Here is a 20,244-nt window from a genome sequence, read left to right on the forward strand (position 1 = left end):
ATTTTTTTGTGGCAGAACAAGAGATAGAACTCAGGCCCTTGGGCTTGCCAGGCAAGTGCTTATTCTACTGAGCCATCTCCCCAGCCCATAGTTTTTTTTTTTTCTGAAGTGATGAAAGTATTCTGGAGATTAAATACTGATGTTTGGACAGTTTGGTAAATATACTAAAAACCCACTGAATTGTTCAATTTAAAATGGTGAATTTTATGTTGTATAAATTATATTTCAATTTAAAAAAGTTGAGTGAAAGAAAACCTCAAACAGTTCATATTGATTTCAGGTACGTGGTTCAAGCAAAGCTAATTCAAGATGTTAAAGATGAGTAGAGAAGTTGCCTTTGCAGGAGTAAAAGGCTAATGGGTGCAGGGGCATCTGGGGTGCTGATTGTGTTAAATCCTTGGTATTTACATGCAGAGTTTATTTTGAAGCATCATTGATTCTCCATTTGTGAATCGTATACTTGTATGTGCACAATAAAACAAGTTTCTTTTTAATAAGTAGCAAGCTTCCTTGGAAGATACAACTAAAGACTACTTACTTTACTCTTATTGCATGTTAAAAATTAACTATTTTGTTGTTAGTAACTGAGGTCCAATTCTGCCTCTTTTTTTTTTTTAAAAAAAAAAAAGCCTGCACATTCAAAAGTACACTGTAATTAAATAAAAATTATAATTAAACAAAATTATAATTACCCTCCAAACCACCCTCAAAATCTAAACTAGTGATTAACAATTTATGCTTCTGCAAGATTCTCAGATAGTATTCATTAACATTTGTAGTATACCAATCACTGTCACTACTTTAATCAGAACATCTCTACCTTTCTTACGTACTTAAATTGGCTAGACTTGTTGCTAAGAAACTACTTGGAGAGCAGTGAATTTGATGATCCAGAGAAGAAAAATTGAAAGCCCCCCGCCATCCTCCTAAGTATGAGTTAACTTAGGGTAAATAGGAAAGGTGGTTTAAATAAAATTAAGCTAAACACCCTGGAAAAACTGAGGGAGGAGATTGAAAGTTCAAGCCTATCCTGGGCATTGTGGCGGGCTAGATAATGTGGCATGCTGACACTCTGTCACTAAATGGAAAAAAAAAAAAAATGAAAAGGGGGATGTAGTTCATAGCAGAGGCTCTGGTTCAATCTTCAGTATGGCAGAAAACAAGCTGAAGTTTTATGTTTCTTCTTGCCACTGTCATTTAACTGTTTACCTCCTTTTTATCTTCAGGCCAGTGAAATAAGGACTTTTTGGGTTTTTTTGAAAACAGCTCATCTCTCTTCAAGTTGTTTAGCCTTTTTTCCTTTTCTCATCAGGTGTATGTGACTGCTGAGAGCCGCTTTAGCACCTTGGCAGAGCTTGTTCACCACCATTCCACAGTGGCTGATGGGCTGGTGACAACATTACACTACCCAGCACCCAAGTGCAATAAACCAACAGTCTATGGTGTGTCCCCCATCCATGACAAATGGGAAATGGAACGAACAGATATTACCATGAAGCACAAACTTGGGGGCGGTCAGTATGGAGAGGTTTATGTTGGTGTCTGGAAAAAATATAGCCTTACAGTTGCTGTGAAAACATTGAAGGTGGGTTGCTGAGAATTACAGTTTTCAGGCATCTTTTTGTGTGTGTGCTGAATCACTTGGAAATAGCAGTATGCCCTTTAATTTTGGGGACTTTCCACCCACTGGTGCCAGCCATCAGCAAATTGTGATGATTAACTCTACTGTCTTTAGTACCAATGCAGCAGCATATTATCCACTGCAATGCAGTGAGACCTGTGTGTGGGAAAGGTTTGTCTCTGGAGGTTGTCAATATAGAGCTTAGGTGGAGTTTAGAAGCAAATTACGATATAAAGCAAAACAAGCTGTGTGGCTTCCTGAGAATGACCCCTGCTGGACAGAAATCTTTATGCATTGTCCAAGAATCATGAGTCCTTTCTTACTGTGTTTATCTTCCTGCCTCTTACTCCTCCTGTTTCCATGCAATTACATCACTTCTTCTTAAATTCATAGAAATCTTTTCCTGATACTGCCCTGTCTCTTCCTTAAGCATCCTGGTGTCAGTTTACAGGGTTGTTTGCCATGCTTCATTCCTTTCATTCTGGAGGCTTCCATGGCTCTGCCATAGCTTCTGTTCCCTTGTGACCTATAGAGTTGGAAACTCCATAGGTAAATTGCTGGAAACTGAGAAGCCAAACATATGACTGAGTCCAACCCCAGCAGCACTAAGTAGTTGACATGGCAGACATTACCTCCTTACAAAAAAGGTCAAGATCACATCACTGGCAAACAGAACTTAACTAAAGAGCTCTTCATGCCAGCAACAAAGTTTCTTCATTCTATTTATTTATTTATTTATTCTTTCTTTCTTTCTTTCTTTCTTTCTTTCTTTCTTTTTAAGTATTTGGTGCAGGGTCTCACTACATAGCGCAGACTCAGTGATCTTCCTGTTTTCAGCCTCTCCAGCTCTGGGATTACAGGCATGTGCCACCATGTCCAGACTTGGTCACCAGCTCAGCACGCCTGGGGGCAGGGCCAGCGGGACGTGTGGTGGCCGGGATAGAGCCCCTGTGCTTGCCTAAGCAGGCGCTTAGTCTGCTGAGCTATCTTGCCAGCCCTATTCTTTATTCTATTTAACCTAACCCTCAGCACAAGAAAAGGAATGTGAAAAAAAAAAGGCAGCAAAATCCTCTAAAGACTCCCAACTCTTTGAAAACAGACCTAAGGGGCACTGATGAAGACTCAAACATCAAATTTCTGAGCTGTACAGAATAATCAAAGAAGTAGTAAAGAAAGTGAACTCAAATTGTTAAACATGTAGAGGAACCAATAAATTGGTCAGTGTAGTTAAAGAAGAGTCACATGAAAAATTGTAAGAGCTAACCAAAACTATTTGATATATGAATGATAAGCTTACTAAAGAAATAGAGTTCATGAAAAGGTACCAGGGCCATGGATATAGGTAGTGGTGCAGCTCCTGTCTGGTAAGCTCAGGGTCCTGAGTTTGATTACTAGTAAACCACCCCCCCCCCAAAAAAAAAGAAAGAAAGAAAGAAAGAAAGAAAAGGTACTAAAGAAGTATTCTGGAGGAAAAATATTCTGTTGAAGATAAGAATAACAAAAATGACCTATATGAGGAAAGAGTGTCAGACTTCAGATTGGAAGCACAACACAGTATATTCAGAGATATATAAAAAAGAAAGAAAAAAGAAAGACCAATGGCTGTTAGATGGTACTGAGACTGTCCTAAAACCAATTGAAGTTAGAGAAAAATTAGAGGGTAGCACACACAGAATAAAAAAATCTGCTTAAAGAAATCATAGCAGAAAACAAAGTCTGAATATTTACACATTCTATATCACATATAAGTGAGTGATATGATACTCCAAATAATTACAGAAAGAAGCTACTCACAGCACATAATAGTCAGAAATCCAAAATGAAAACAAAAATTAAAAACAGTGAAATCACTTATAAAGATAACTCTGTTAAGAGAGCAGAGTTTTCAGTAGAAATTTTAAAGCCAGAAGAGCTTAGAGTAAAGTGTTTCAAGCCCTGAAAGAAAATGCCCTTTAACTCAGCCTACTATATCATCCAAAACTACCCTTCAAAATTGATGGAGAAATAGATCATAGCATCCTGAAACTAAAAATCTTAGTTCTAATGGAAACCACAGAAATTTTACATTCACCAGGATATGAAATAACACACTCCTAAATACTCAACAGTAGAGCACACAGAAGAAATTAAAGAATAAATAATGTCTAGAATCAAAACTGAAATGCCAGACTGGGCATGGTAGCATATGCGTGTAATCCCGGTGCTTGGGAGGCTGAAAGCAGGAGGATCATTATAAGTCTGATCTGTGTAGTGAGACCCTGTACTAAATACATTAAAAAAAAAAAAAATGTAATGCCAGTACAACATATTATGATCTATGGGACTAAACAATACAATACAAAAACATTAATGAAATGAAGAGCTATTTCTTTAAAAAGAATAAAGAGAATAAGTAAATGCTTAGCCAAACTTAAAAAAGAAAGATCCACATCAATAAATTAGAAATGAGTGGCTAGGTTTGGTGGTACATGCCTATAATCCAACCACTTGGGAGGTGGAGGCAGCAGGATCACAAGTTCAAGGCCAGCCTAGGCCACATAGCAAGATCCTATCTCCAGAAGAAGAAAAAAGAGACAAATTACAATGGAGCACACTGCCCAAATCTAGAAGGTCAGTAGTAAATGCTGTGAAAAATTATATTACAACAAAGTGAATCTAGAAGAAATTGACAGCTTGCTAGATACAGAATGAATTGCCAAACTTGAACCAAGAAGACATAAAACCCATGAAGTCACACAACAGATAGTGAAGTTGAAACAATAATAATAAAAAAAAAAATCTACTGACCGGAAATGCCAAGGACTCAGTGACTTCACCAGTGTATTCTAGAAGAACTTACGGAAAGATAAAATACCAAATGCCACACAGAACTCTTTAATGAAGTTAAAAGGGTAGGAGCAGTTCTAAACTCATTCATGGAAAGTAGTATTACCAAGATGCCTAAGTTAGAAAAAGATCCAACTGAAAAAAACTACAGGCCAATACTAACAAATCACCCCCCCCCCAAAATCAAACATCATAACCTAATAGGCTTTATCCCAAGGATTCAAGAATGGTTCAAAATATGCAAATCAGTAAATGTAATACACAAACATAAAAACAAAAATAAGGACAGAAATCACATGAGCACCTCAATACATGTAGGAAAAAAAATGTTATTTGCTAAATGCTCCTTTTATTTGTAAAGCTAAAGTTGTAGGGTTGTGAGTTGATTCAAAGATTAAGAAAGAGGCATGCTCTTTTTCTTTCTTACGTTACTATTTTTCTAGGAAGATACCATGGAAGTGGAGGAGTTCCTAAAAGAGGCTGCAGTGATGAAGGAAATCAAGCATCCTAATCTGGTTCAACTATTAGGTAAGGAAGCTGGAACCTTAAATTTCTTTAAAGGTGTTTGTCCCTTAGCCCCTTGTAATAGAACAATAAAATAACAATAAAAGTCAATGGTAGATTGCTTATCATTCATGCACAAGGCCATAGGTTCAAGCCACAGTACTGCTGCCCCCAAAAAAGATTTTACTCAGCTCTGTTTCAAACCTAAAACTGTGACCTGTGTTGATTACAAAATATGAAACTTCGCAGCTTATGGCCATTACCGCAAATCAAAGCTCAGAAGTATTTATAACAGTACCAAGGTACTCAGCATGGCAGCACATATATTAAAATGGTACCAAGATAAAAACTGTCACAAGACATTCTCACAAAATTCAGAGATTATTTTACAATGGAAAGAAGCAGATTAAAAATTGTGATGACAGCCATCAGTTTACCCAAACAAGCAGCAAATGCTGTTACTGAAGTAGATTAATGTATCTGTTCAGGTCACAGAGAAACCTTGGACTAAGCCTTTTTCAGAATGGGCCACTTTCTTTGGATGTTCTCATTAGGTCAAACCATTTCAAAGGAACTGATTTTTTGTTGGTTGTTTATAAGGAACTGTCATATGTGAGTGAAGTCCTTGTCTACGGAAACAGTTAAACTTTTTATAAGCATTACTGTAGGCAGGGCCTTCAGATGCCCACCGTCAGCATGCAGTTGAGGGGCCTGCCCATTAGCTCAGTTGTTTAAGTGCCTGCTTATGGAAAGTCAGTCAGGCTCAGGATATTGTGGTTCGATCCCCAGATCCTCATGCCTTTCCAGACCTGCCTTTAAGGCATCCTTTGCCAGCCCCCCTGCCCAAAAAAAAAAAAATCCTTCAGCATGCAGCTGAGGACATGTACAAACTGGAAATTGTAGTGTTCTGGGCACCTTATAAAATTAATACGGGTTACTCCACTTTTGCTCAAGCAAGGAAGTACTCAAAGGCATATGGATTTTTAGAAAACAGTAAAACCGAAGCAAATAATCCCCTTGACCAACTCTTAGTTTTTACTATATTGTATATTATTTTCAAAGAATGTGATGGTAAGAAGGGGATAAAATTGCTGCCAAACTAGACCTAAACATTGTTAAATTGTTCTTGGCCAGAATGGTTTGGAGTATTTGAATATATACTAACAAAATCTGTTCTGCTGTTCATCTGTTAGGCGTGTGTACTCTGGAGCCACCATTTTACATTGTGACTGAATACATGCCATATGGGAATCTGCTCGATTATCTCCGTGAATGCAACCGAGAAGAGGTGACTGCAGTTGTACTGCTTTACATGGCCACTCAGATCTCGTCTGCAATGGAGTATTTAGAGAAGAAGAATTTTATCCATAGGTGTGTAAAACCTGATTGTTACATGTGAATGAGTACAAAGCCATCTTGCTTGACATAAAGATGAAGGGGAAAAAACCTCAGTAATTTTTAGATGATTTAGGAAAGTCTTAATTTCCCAGGGCCTAGTACAATGTTATTTCCAACTTGTAAACTACTTTTTCTGATGAAAGTATTAATGAGAAACTTTGATTTTAAGTACAGAAAGCTGTCTCTATTTTGCCCAGCTCTATATCCAAGATGCTTTTGCTCCATCTGGTGGCTGAATTTTAAAAACAGCAATTGTTTTAGTAAAATGTTTAAATTCTTGTAAAAAAAAAAAAAAAAAAGCATCTTTTGCTGCTCTGTCCTGATGTGCTTATACAGAGAAACCCTTTTTTTTTCTTCTTTTTTTTTTGGCAGAACTGGGGATTGAACTCAGGGCCTTGAGCTGGCCAGGGAAGCACTTATTCTACTGAGCCATCTCCCAGCCCCCCCCCTTTTTCTTTCTTTTTTTTCTCAATAATATCTTTTTTTTTTTTTGCAGTACTGGGGATTGAACTCAGGCCCTTGCACTTGCCAGGCAAGCGCTTATTCTACTGAGCCATCTCCCCGGCCCGAGAAACCCATTTTATAAAACCCTTGTCGGAGCCAGCCAACTAGCTCAACAGATTAAAGTGCCTGCTTAGGCACATGTAGCAACTGGGGTTCGATCCCCAGGCCTGCTGTGCTGTGCCAGCCCCGCCCCCATGGCGCACTGAGACTGAGTGTGGTAGTGCAAGTCTGTAATCCCAGCTCTTAGGAGGCTGAACACAGGCAGATCACTACAAGTTCCGTCTACATAGTGAGACCCTGTAGACCCTGTACTAAAATACAAAAAAAATAAAATAAAATAAAATAAAACCCTTGTTATTCTGGCATCACATTACTTTCTCTTGATGAATATTCTATCAACATAAATTAGTGACTTTCTTCCATGTTAGTGATTATCATAAAATACTAATTTGTCAGTACATACCAACTCTGCTTATAGTACAGAGAACCATGAATAATGTGTTCATGACCATTTTTCTTACTGAGTGGATGAAATCACACTAGAGTTTTCTTTCCCACAGAGATCTTGCAGCACGTAATTGCCTAGTGGGAGAAAACCATGTGGTAAAAGTAGCTGACTTTGGCTTAAGTAGACTGATGACTGGAGATACCTACACTGCTCATGCTGGAGCCAAATTTCCCATTAAGTGGACAGCACCTGAGAGTCTTGCCTACAATACTTTCTCAATTAAATCAGATGTCTGGGGTAAGATTGTAAGACTTTTTCCTGCATGTGTTGCTCTTTTCTTACTTCTTTCCCTGTCTTTCCCTCCAGCCCAGTCTCCCTGCCTCCCTTCTTTCCTTTCCTTTCCTTCTTCCCTTCCTTTCTTCTGTCCTTCCCCTTTTGCATGTACCCCTCTCTCTCTGTCTCGCTTTTTCTATCTCTCTCCCTTCTTTCTCCCTCCCCAGTACTGGTGATTGAGCCCAGGGCCTTCACACTGAGCTGTATCACCCTTTTCTTATTTTGTTTTTTTTTGTTTTTTTGAGAGAAATTGTACAGTCTGGACTTGAATTGGAAATAGTTTTGCCTTGGCCTCACAGAGTACTGGGATTCTAGGTGTGTACCAACACACTGAGCATATATTGTCTTTATAAATGTCTTAATCTTTTTTGGGAGGTGATGAAGACAGAGCCTTAAAATATAGTTCAGGGTGGCCTTGACGTTCCTATGTTAGCCAAGGCTCACCTCAATCTCAGCGATCCTTTTGAATTTTTAAATCAAAAATATTTTTGAGAGACTGGGCATGGTGGCATGCGCCTATAATCTCAGCACTTGGGAGGCCGAAAACAAAAGGATCATTACGAGTCAAATCTGAGTCCAATCTACATAGTGAGACCCTGTATACCCTGTACTAAATACATTTAAAAAAAAAAAAAACTTGAATATTTTTTTATTTGGTACAGGGTCTCACTATGCAGTTTGGACTCATAGTTATCCTTCTGTCTCAGCCTCCCCAGCTCTGGGATTATAGATGTGTGCCAACACACCCATCTATAAATCCCTTAATTCTTTGAAGCTTCCCTTTTACATGATGATCAAGAAAAATACTGTTGGCCAGGCATATCACATGTGTGTAGCCTCAGCTACTTGAGAGGCTGAAGCAAAAGGATTATTTGAGGTGGCAAGTTCAAGACCAGTCTACGCAACATAGCAAGGTCCTATGTCAGTAAAACATGTGTGCCTTCAAAGTGGTCACAGTCTAGATCTCAAACTGAATTACAGTTCTAATGCTTCTTTCTCTGTAGACCTCACTACTTTTTACTTTAGGATTTATTGCTCATTTGCAAAGCACAGTGATAGAGAAAACTTTTTGTCTTTGTAACTGATTTTCTTTATATTGGTGAGAAGCCGAATGAGTCAGCTAGTTGCACAAGTCAAGAAAATAGATATAGTTATAGGAGTCTAAATCATTTTTTACTAGAAAGCACAAACTAAGAAATAATGGAAATATGAGAAAATCAAGCAATTTTTTTTTACTGTGAATTTTATCTGATTTTAAATGAATCAGTTTTTTGTTTCACTCCTTAAATATGAGTTGACTTGGAAATCAAAAAATGGTAATCCAAGCACTTAAGAGGGAGACTGAGATAGGAAGGTTACTGTCGGTTTAAGGCCAGTGGGACTACATAGTGAGTTCAGGGCCAGCCTGAACTATATGGAAAGACCCTCTCTCCAAAAGCAAAACAAAACAAAAGAGTATGAAACTGCACTGGGTGTGATGACACTTGTAACAGCCCTCAGGAGACTGAGGCAGGAGGATCACCATGAGTTTGAGGTCAGCCTGGCCTACGTTTACATAGTGAGTTCAAGAGCAGCACAGACTGTACCACAGGAATCTGTCTTGAAACAAAAGCAAAATAAAACTAAAAACTCATTAAATAGAGCAAAGAATTTTTTTTTTTTTTGCCAGCTCAGCCCACCCTTAGGGGCGGGACTGGTGTGATATGTGGTGCCAGGAATCGAACCGCTGTCCCTGCACACTTGCCTGAGCTTGCCTAAACAGGCACTTTAGACTGCTGAGCTATCTTACTGCCCAAAGATACTTCTAAAATTAGTTGAATTATGCCACAGATTTTGTATATGATCATTGTGTATTTTTCCTCATTGTAGTAAAATAAAAATTGGGATGTTTACAGAAAACTGTCCTGAGATGTTTTGTAGCATTCCTGTGGGAGACATCTTAAACAGTTCGTGCTAAGAGTTGGTGAAAAGGCCTGTTAATATTGTAACAGTGTTTGATTGTGATCCAGAATTTTAAAGACAAAATATGTGATTATATAAATAATAAATCAGAAGAAACATTAGCTCTCTGTTTTCTTAATCCCTTATGCAGCTTTTGGGGTACTGTTGTGGGAAATTGCTACATATGGAATGTCACCGTATCCAGGTATTGACCTGTCTCAGGTCTATGATCTGCTAGAAAAAGGATATCGAATGGAACAGCCTGAGGGATGCCCTCCTAAGGTTTATGAACTCATGAGAGCGTGTGAGTATTTCTGCATATTTTAATTTTGAAGTACCAGCAAGTTGGGATGATTAGCAAAATTGGAAATACTCAGCCTCTCACTGGTTGTTCGGTTGAATTTAACCTCATGACATTTAAATAGTTTATTATTGATCAGCCAGCTGGCATAGTATATTATACACCACTGAGTCTTACTGGAACCCTAAAAATAGCTGTCTGTGGCCCAAATGTTTATCTAGTTTCTTGAAAACATTTGTATAATAGTAATAAACTGGATTTACATACTAAGGTTGGGGGCTACTTTCAGCTAAATAAGGATTGCTAAAAGCTGTGGAGAGTGCATAAAAGTAACTTCTGTGCTAAGTACACAAAAGCATTGGACTGCTGAAGATAAGAAAATGGAAAGTTGAATAGTAAACCGCAGTGCAGTTGTGTTCATGCATAAGTTTTATATTATTTTCTCATTGAGCATTGGCATTTTTTCAGTGTGAACTCTTAAGTGTCTTTCTGATTCTCTATTAACCTATGGATATGTATACTTGATTACTATACAGTCACACTGGGGCAGACTTTATAAACTTTGAGGACAGGCTTTTTAAATTTCATTTCTACTTTAAAGAAAAATAAATGACTTGCCATTATAAAAATCATTTCCTGAGCTGGTGATATAGCTCAGTAACATGGTGCCTGCCTAGCAAGCACAAGTTCCTGAGTTCAATTCCTGGTACCAAAAAAATTAAAAATCACTTCCTTCTCATCTTTATAGCATAGGGAATGGGGACAAAGGCCCAGCTTTAGGAAGTGAGTTCTTGTATTTCTGAGTCTGGAGATGAGATGCCTCTGCATCACTATCGTAATGAACATGCTGTAACTAATAAGCCTACAGCAGTATGCATGTACTTCATTGCTGCATGTGTGTAATTCCGGCAAGGAGCTTTTAATACTCTTTTATCTGTCTACAGGCTGGAAGTGGAGCCCTGCTGACAGGCCCTCTTTTGCTGAGACCCATCAAGCTTTTGAAACGATGTTTCATGACTCTAGCATTTCTGAAGGTGAGTATTTGGTGAATTTACTGTTATCACTGCATTTCAAAGATGGTAAGCTCCTGCAGTTTGTGACTGTTTCAAGATTCCACATTAATTGTTGGCCTCTGTTACTCTGTTTTTGTTTTTTGCCCTTTTTGCTCCAAATGCCTTCAAGGCATGACTGGCTGTTTTTTTGCCCTTTTTGAATGACATCTTATTTCTCTGCCTTGTATATTTAATGTTGAAATTATATTTTTATTAGAAATCAATTCATTCTTAAAAAATAAATTAATTCATTCTGTCCATTAAAAAAATTAGTGTTTGATAGTCCTTTGCATACTATTTATGATATAAGGGGGAAAAAAGGAAGATAAACAATTTTAAACTTTTATATTCTTTCCAAACCACATCAAGACAAAATCAAGTCACAAAAGCAATATCTAGAAATTTTATTTCTGGAAATTTATTTAATGATATTAAGAAAAGGAAAATACAACAGTGTACTTCGTAATATTAAAAAGCTAAGAACAACATAGACATCTACTGGGCTGTTAACCATTACAATTACAGAATTGAACATCACAATTTTTAATATCATTGATTAATATAATCGATTAATTGTACTGGGAGGGAAAGAGGTTTAGAATAAGTTAAACTATCAGCAGAGAAGTATTTTCTTCCCTTTTAATTGAACAGAGTGAACTAAAGTCCAGTTTTAAAATATTTAAAAAGGAAATCAGACAAGTTGATTTTTTTTTTTTTTTTTTTTTTTTTTTTTTTTTTTTTGGAAGGGTCTACAGCATGTTCAGGGTCTCACTGTAGATTGGACTCATAGTGATCCTCCTGTTTATAGCCTCCCAAGAACTGGGATTACAGGTGTGTGCTACCATGCCAATCTCAATTGCCATCTCAATGCGCCTCAGCACAGCAGGCTCTGGGGACTGAACTCCCAGCCCCTGCACCTGCTTGCAGGTGCTTTAATCCGCTGAGCTATTTGACTGCCCTGCAAGTTGATTTTTGTCTGCTTCCCTTACTAATTTGTCAGCTAAGGATTCATCAACTAAGAAAAAAGAAAGAGTGAACTATAGTACCAGAGCTTAATGAGAAATACTTTCTTTTCATTTGATAATTTTTCACTTGTGGGGCCAGCAAGTTAGCTCAGCGGACTAAAGCGCCTGCTTAGGCAAGCTTAGAGAAGTGCAGGGACCACATTTGGATCCCTTGCATCATAAGCCAAACCAGCCCCATCCCACAGGCAGGCTGAGCCAGCCAGATTCTGGGGGCGTAGTGGTACACATCTGTAATCCCAGCTCTGGGGAGGCTGAAAACTGGAGGATAAGTATGAGTTCAAGCTGCATAGTGAGACTCTGTAGCAACCAAATACATTTAAAAAAAAAAAAAAAAAATTGTTGCTTCTTGTGGTGCCCTTAGGCCATCTTTTATATTCTCCTGTTTCTTCTCAGTAATTGAGATCTTCTCAGCTCTATGTTTGCAGTCCACAGCTTTACTGGAACGTCCTTTCTGGCCAAACTCACATTTTAAATCATCCTGCTGGGCTTATTGCTCTTGATTCTAAACAGATCTGGTTAAAAAAAAAAAAAAACAAGAATAGCCATGCCACAGCTTCAACATTCAACTGCCTTGAAATTTTGTCTGCCAGATTAATTAGTCTGTCACTTTTAATCTTAGCTTCAGGCAAAGTCTCTGGACATAAGCAAAATGCAAACAAACTTTTGGCAAAGCCATAACACACATTATCTGGAATCCAACAACCAGTACAGCTCTTCTTCCAAGCAGAAACGTGGAAAGAAGCCTAGTCTTTAACTGCAGGATTTCTTTCAGCCTTCTGGTTTTCTGAGCTCTGACCAGAATGTCCCATACAGAACAGCCTATGGTATTTTGGTTCTAATCTCAGATAACATTTCTGAATCTTTCCAAACTCTTCACATAAGCCATTCCCAATAGTTCATGAACCACCTGTCAGGTACAGTCACAACAATGACCCCACTCCTGGTATCAAATTCTGTCTTTTTGTGACAGAATTTGTTACTTTTCTGTCATTGCTAAGACAAAATACTGAGCAATGAGGGAGAAGTAACCAAGACAGTGAGACAAAAGACACCTAAAATTAAGGAAAGAAAGGTTTATTTAGCTCACAGGTTGTGGAGATTTCATTCAGTAATCAGCTAGCTTCAATGCAGGGTGGCTTGGCACAGGAACAATAGCAGAAGACAGCAAAAGCAACAAGAGCAAAAGGGATTAGAACAAACCTCTTTTCCTTCCTTATATTATAAGCAGGCAACACATGCCTTGGGTGGGGAGCAGGCATAGCACTAACAGTCTCCATGCCCTCTTCTTGTACTGGAAAGGACCCTGGCACCCTGCTGAGTCCCTTAGTTAAACTTGTAAACTTCTCAGGTTGACACATTGTATAAACCATAATAATCCAGTAGCATCCAGTTTACACAGTCATGCAAAGAAAACAGGACCTTTATATAGTGGGTGTATAAATTCTTAAAGCCATTTTGGCAGGACCAAGTAAAGCTGATTGCATGTGTACCCTGAGACCTACCAATTCTCCATCTAGGTTTTTGCAAAACAGATGTGCATAGACATCTGCAAACCAACAAATCATGTAGGTGAGTGTTATCATGACTTATATGTAAAATGTACCAATAAAATTTTTCAAAGGTGGGGAAAAGAATAAGGTCTCAGACATATGAAGAGAGCAGTTCGCAAAGCGCTGCGTGTGGCCTTTTCCAGAGAACTTCAGCAGGTTCTCCAGGACACGGGTCCTGTGCCCGCCTGCAGTGTGGGCTCCCAGCTCTGCCTCGGGCCATGTGTGGTTGGTTCTGGGGACCTTGCCCAGGGCGTGCACAGCAGGGAAGTGTGCGGCTGCTGCGAAGGACTTGCCACCCCCACCTTCACATGGCATCCTCCCCTACTTTCCCCAGGGTGTACTTTAATCTTGCTTTCTTTTTACTGGGCCCAACCTCATAAAGAAGAGCCAGTTTTTCCCTCACTCTTCATGTTTACTTTGTCTAATAAACTTTGCCACTGCTTTTAAAAAAAGGCCATGGAGACAAGTGTTCTTAGCAATGTATTTTATACTAATTAACAACTGGAACCAGCCTGCATATCCACCAGGACAACAGATGAATTTTAGTGTAATCACACATTTGAGTACTACACAGCAATGAGAAAGAGACCCTGCCAGTGACAACATGTGCTTCTCCAAACATAATGTTGAGAAAATGAAACCACACAAAGGAGCAAATACTCTGTAATTCCATTTTTAATTAATTAAGGGGTGACATCTTATACTGTTGCCCAGGATGACCTTGAATTCCTGGGCTTAAACAATCCAGCCTCAGCCACCCACCTAGGTGAACTACAGGCATGTGCTGCCTTACCATGTTGCTGCATTTGTATACTATTTTACATTCCATTTCTTCCTCAATTTTATATCTTGACCTGTAATTTTTTTTTTTTTTTTTTTTTTAAACCAGGAATTGAACTCAGGCCCTTGTGCTTGCAAGGGAAGCGCTTATTCCACTGAGCCATCTTCCTGGCCCCTGTACTGGAGGTTGAACTCAGAACCTCGAGCTTGCCAGGCAGGCACTTATATTACTGAGCTGTCTCCCCAGCCCTTAGTTCATACAGTTGTTGTTTCTGTCTTCACAGAAGTAGCTGAGGAGCTTGGGAGAGCTGCCTCCTCCTCATCTATTGTTCCATATCTGCCCCGATTACCTATACTTCCTTCCAAGACTCGTACACTAAAAAAACAAGTGGAGAACAAGGAAAACATTGAAGGAGCACAAGATGTGGCAGAAACTCCTGCTTCCAGTTCAGCACCAGGTAAGGGTCACTAGGCGTGTAGATGAAGATGGAAACTACTTAGTGAAAGAGTGCAGGATTGGGTTCTTTTGTGGCTATCTTTTCCAAGGACAGTGTGGCATCCCATTCAACTTCCACTCAACTGCTTGATCTCTGAGTCCAGCATGTGACTCTGCCAGTGCTCCATTCCCTCACATTCAGGTTTCCAAATAGTTATAGTTCTGGCAAAAACTTCTCCATCAAGCCTGATGATGATGTGGCCAGTTGTGTTCATTTTTAGGGAAAGATTAAATACTGAGGTCATAAGCAGCAGATCACCTATCCCCACTCCACTTACATCCATATCACATTTAGAATACTACTGTTAAATGGTAATTATTCATTTCTTCTGAGTACTGCCAACACCTAAAACTCAATAAACACTGATAGAACTTTTGTAATTCTGCCTTAGCCATTCTAATGGATTCGTTTCTTGTCTTTCATGTACTTGATTGCCCATTTCTCATCAGGGTTCATTAGAAGTGCACAGACCAGTGGGTCCCCTGCCCTCCCTCGAAAACAAAGAGATAAGTCACCCAGCAGCCTCTTGGAAGACGCCAAAGAGACATGCTTCACCAGGGATCGGAAGGGAGGCTTCTTCAGCTCCTTCATGAAAAAGAGAAATGCTCCCACACCCCCTAAACGCAGCAGCTCCTTCCGAGAAATGGAGAATCAGCCTCATAAGAAATATGAACTCACGGGTAACTTCTCATCTGTTGCTTCTCTACAGCATGCTGATGGGTTCTCTTTCACTCCTGCCCAGCAAGAGGCGAATCTGGTGCCACCCAAGTGCTGTGGGGGGAGCTTTGCCCAGAGGAATCTCTGTAATGACGACAGTGGGGGAGGTGGGGGCAGTGGCACTGCTGGGGGTGGGTGGTCTGGCATCACAGGCTTCTTTACACCTCGCTTAATCAAAAAGACACTGGGCTTACGAGCAGGGAAACCCACAGCCAGTGATGACACTTCCAAGCCTTTTCCAAGGTCAAACTCTACATCTTCCATGTCCTCAGGGCTTCCAGAGCAGGATAGGATGGCAATGACCCTTCCCAGGAACTGCCAGAGGTCCAAGCTCCAGCTGGAAAGGACAGTGTCCACCTCTTCTCAGCCAGAAGAGAATGTGGACAGGGCCAGTGACATGCTTCCAAAAAAATCAGAGGAAGGTGCTGCTCCAACCAGGGAGAGACCAAAAGCCAAACTGTTGCCCAGAGGAGCCACACCTCTTCCTCTGAGAACCCCCTCTGGGGACCCAGCCATTACAGAGAAAGACTCTTCAGGGGTAGGGGTGGCTGGAGTGGCAGCTGCCTCCAAAGGCAAGGAGAGGAATGGTGGGGCACGACTTGGGATGGCTGGAGTCCCAGAGGATGGAGAGCAGGTAGGCTGGTCTTCTCCAGCCAAGACTGCAGCCGTTCTCCCTACTACCCACAACCACAAAGTGCCAGTCCTCATCTCACCCACCCTGAAACATACCCCAGCTGACGTGCAGCTCATTGGCACAGACTCTCAGGGCAATAAATTCAAGCTCTTATCTGAGCATCAGGGCACATCCTCTGGAGAAAAGGACCGACCCCGACGGGTAAAACCAAAGTGTGCCCCACCCCCGCCACCAGTGATGAGACTACTGCAGCATCCGTCCACATGCTCAGACTCCACAGAAGAGCCTCCTGCAGGACAGCCCATGTCAGAAGTGCAGGAAGGAGGGAAAAAGGCAGCTCCAGGGGCAGTACCTGTAGGTGGGAAAGCTGGGAGGCCAGTGCTGCCTCCGCCTCAAGTGCCTCTGCCCACATCTTCCATCTCGCCAGCCAAAATGGCCAATGGCACAGCAGGTACTAAAGTGGCTCTGAGAAAAACCAAACAGGCAGCTGAGAAAATCCCAGCAGACAAAATCAGCAAAGAGGCTCTTCTAGAATGTGCTGACCTACTGTCCAGTGCAATCACAGAACCTGTGCCCAATAGCCAGCTTGTAGACACTGGGCACCAGCTGCTTGACTATTGCTCAGGCTATGTGGACTGCATCCCCCAGACTCGCAACAAGTTTGCCTTTCGCGAGGCTGTGAGCAAACTGGAACTCAGCTTACAGGAGCTGCAGGTGTCTTCTGCAGCTGCTGGTGTACCCGGGGCAAACCCTGTCCTTAATAACTTATTGTCATGTGTACAGGAAATCAGTGATGTGGTACAGAGGTAGCCACTGTGTGTCTAGTGGGGAGATGCACACATTTCTGAAGGGAAAGGGACTTGTTTTCCTGTGTTCTTGTTTTCAAATTGAAAGACTGATACTTGAGTGTGTTTATGTGAAGTACCTCCAACCCCTGAGTTCTCACACTTACAGGTTCATCTCAAAAATAACAAGCAAATCATATTATAAAGGAGGTAGAAATTGGGTAGGGGCAATGCAGTGGTAAACAAGGTTGGAAACTGGAAAAGCAGCGTGTTTGTTTCACAAAGAAAGAAATGCAGCTCATTCCTACCTGGAACCATGTGAAGTGCTAGACTGGGCTGCTCCAGTCATTCTGTACCACAGAAGAGAGCCTTGACCTGCGGCTCTGGGCCTACCAGGGGCGATTGTGCTCCCAATTACCTAGCAGGTTTGGTGGGACAGAAGAAAGGAAAGCTGGGAATACAGCAAGAGTTTGTTCAAGGCTTTTGGAAGCAGCTTCTTGCCTTGCTTCCATCAGTCATTTACTGTGTAGTAAGAGCTGCAAGTCAGATTGCTAGACTATGAAATGGAAATATGGCCCTGTCTGTGTTTCCCATAATGTATTAATTGGTTCAGGAAGTAAAGAATCCTGGGACATTGAGTCAGGATGATCGAAAGCTCCTTTTAAAATCTTACATTGGTTAGCAGTCATTTCTCCCAGGCTAGTACATTATTTCCTAATGGACCAGTATTTATTTTTGCTTATTGTTGGCCATCTGTAAACCATAGGTACAGGGGTCTCCTTGGAGTTCTGTGTCACTCTCTGGGCAGGCTGTCTTCCTTTATTTCTGGCAGCATTCAGGGCATTACCCAGCACTGACTTTGAAAATAGTTGTCGCTACAAGTTCTTATAGGGAAGTCTTTTCTGACAGTGCTTTTGCATATTGACATTCTGGCAAAGCCCTGTGTCCACTACAGTACAGTACTAAGCTAATGATCCCTTCTTGAAACTATAGCTGGGTCCAGAGGCCTGTGATGGAGAAGTTGGCTTAGTTATAATGGCTCTGTCTCTGTTCTTTTCTCCTCATTTATCAATATGGATAGATAGTTGGGGAAGGCATTTTTTCTCCCTATAGGCTTGAATTACCCTCTCACTATTTTCACATGCTTTTCTCCTCTCAAATTTCTGTTCCCATACCTGTCATGTTTGTTTTACATAGTTCATATTGGGGATAATCTTTATTTTGTCATTTCACCTCCATTCAAAGTTCATAATTTAAGGAGAACTGGTTAGAGCCTGGAAACCGAATGACTTAACCCTTAAGTATTTTTTACCCTTGAAACGTAACCCTCTTCCCTTCCCTCCTCAGTTATAATTATGGAAGGTAATTAGGAAGGAACTAAATTGAATAGGTTATATATTATTGATGTTCTTGGTGGTATATCTAATTTTTGTTACTCTTGTTCTTTTTTTAAAACTTTATACCTCCCCCCCACACACACACGTACACTCCCGAAAGAACCCAATGAAAATGTTTTTCCTCCGAAAGGAATATTAGCATAGGAAGATGGGGACTCAGCACTAAGCATCGAGCTTCTCCCTGGTTCAGTCATCGATCCACTGTCAAGCCATAGCCCCATCGCTTAATCTATGGAATGAAAGTAACAGTACATATTCTCAAGGGTGTTTTGGAAATAAATGTATTCACAACCCTTTTGAGAGCCTCTCTCAAAAAGCTCTTCAGTGCAGTGTTGTTACATTGAATTGTTTATCATTCTCTTTGCTGAGTAATAGAAGAAACTAATGAAATTTGGAAATGCTGAGTTTAAATTAATCAGGCTAGAATACTAAAAGAGCCAGGCGCGATGGTGCACTCATGTAATCAGGAGGCTGAAGAGGGAGATCAGGTGAGTTCAAGGGCAGCGTGCACTACGTGAGACCCTATCTCCAAAAAAACTTAAAAAATATAAAGGGGAAACTATATTTTGGTTAGAATTTGGAAACTTCGGATACATTTGACCAAGGAAGAAATTGTTTTCTGTTTAATATAAAGGAAACTTTGATTCTTATCATTGCTGCTTCAAAAGAGGCCTACTTAAGAGAAAGAAGGGAGAAGACTGCCAGGCCTGCTGGCTAGTTTCATGTGACCCCTGTCCACGTGCTTCCTGCAGCACAGTACATGCAGCTGGTGGTCAGGTGAATGTCCAGCACCCAGCCTCCTTCCTTTCCCTGCCCTCATCATGCCCTGGACTTGAACTTACTCTTAGCAGTCTTTTAAAAGTGGGGAGGGGAGGCTAAAATTTTAGAATATTGTTATGCTGCTTTTTAAGTTTATCCCTATCTTGGGATGCAAAGGGATTATAGTTTTCAGGGGATTTTTTTTTTTTTTTTTTAAAGCAAGGACTTTTTTTTCCCCCATAAGAGTTCTAAAAATAAGCCTTTCGGAAACACTACTGAGTGTATTTCAGCTCCCTAGTTTTCTCACCAAAGAGTAATCTTAAAGGTGGTAGGTAGGGGCTCAGTCTTACTCAGGGGCAGCACCTAGTTCTGTCTTGCATACAGTGGGTGCTTAATAAATTCATAAATTGAATCAATTTTTCTTAACTGTCATGCGTAATGTTAAGTTTTGTAGCACACTCCATCCACATGATGCTTGAACTGTATAACTTCAGGGGTTGAGGATTTAGGGTTTGGGTTAAAGAGGCACTGTCAACTTACTATAAAAGTCTAATTTAGGTTTTTCCTTTTTCTACTTGAAAAGGACTAACTTCAAAAAAACGTTATGTAAAAGAAAATATTTAAATCTGAAACAACTGCTTCTAGAAACTTGTAGTTTGGTAGTATCCAGTCTGAAAGCAGAAAGCATGAGAAAAAGGCTTTTTACAGGGTGGTGACAAATTTCTGAAGTGGAGCTATATGTAGAATATATGCCGCAGTCTGTGTCTTTTCATGTACAGATAGTATGATTACAGGTTAGAGTTCATGCCATAAGAATGCAGTATTTCATACTGAATATATCTTGATTGTGTTTCACACAAAGTATTCTCTTAAAAGACTGTATAAAATTAAAATACTCACTTTCCTGTACACCCCAATTATGACACTCAGAGATTTAGCCTTAAAAAAACTCTCAAAAGATTTGTTTTGCACATGTTCTTACAGTGCGTTGAACTCAGTACCAAGCTATCAGGTCTGTTATACGAAAAAATACAGTTGTTGTTTTTCTAGATGACCTTTGTGTAGTGGAGACCCTTTCTGCTTTCCAGCACATGGAGAGGCTGATGCAGGAGGATTGCAAATTCAAATCCAGCTTGGGCAACTTCGTGATTTATAGAGACCCTGTCTCAAAA

At 40.2% G+C, this 20,244-nt stretch overlaps 1 protein-coding gene across 2 annotated transcripts in view; it reads left to right on the forward strand.

Annotated features, from left to right (window-relative positions):
• The window catches only part of Abl2 (ABL proto-oncogene 2, non-receptor tyrosine kinase), a 114,918-nt gene extending 94,675 nt beyond the window's left edge, over positions 1-20,243 (forward strand). Inside the window, exons 5-13 of one of the 2 annotated variants that reach the window (XM_004643445.2) lie at positions 1,313-1,585; positions 4,891-4,975; positions 6,145-6,322; positions 7,414-7,598; positions 9,727-9,879; positions 10,821-10,910; positions 14,568-14,741; positions 15,230-15,460; positions 15,770-20,243. In XM_004643445.2, coding sequence (XP_004643502.1) covers positions 1,313-1,585; positions 4,891-4,975; positions 6,145-6,322; positions 7,414-7,598; positions 9,727-9,879; positions 10,821-10,910; positions 14,568-14,741; positions 15,230-15,460; positions 15,770-16,941 — 2,541 coding nt within the window. In that variant the 3' untranslated portion in view covers positions 16,942-20,243. Of the gene's footprint in view, positions 1-1,312; positions 1,586-4,890; positions 4,976-6,144; positions 6,323-7,413; positions 7,599-9,726; positions 9,880-10,820; positions 10,911-14,567; positions 14,742-15,229 lie in introns of both variants that reach the window. The other variant, XM_004643442.2, reaches the window with a different exon arrangement.
• The last annotated feature ends 1 nt before the right edge of the window (position 20,244 follows it).

Source organism: Octodon degus, unplaced genomic scaffold (assembly GCF_000260255.1).
Source record: "Octodon degus isolate 3935 unplaced genomic scaffold, OctDeg1.0 scaffold00176, whole genome shotgun sequence".
In the NCBI taxonomy this organism is placed as follows: domain Eukaryota; kingdom Metazoa; phylum Chordata; class Mammalia; order Rodentia; family Octodontidae; genus Octodon; species Octodon degus.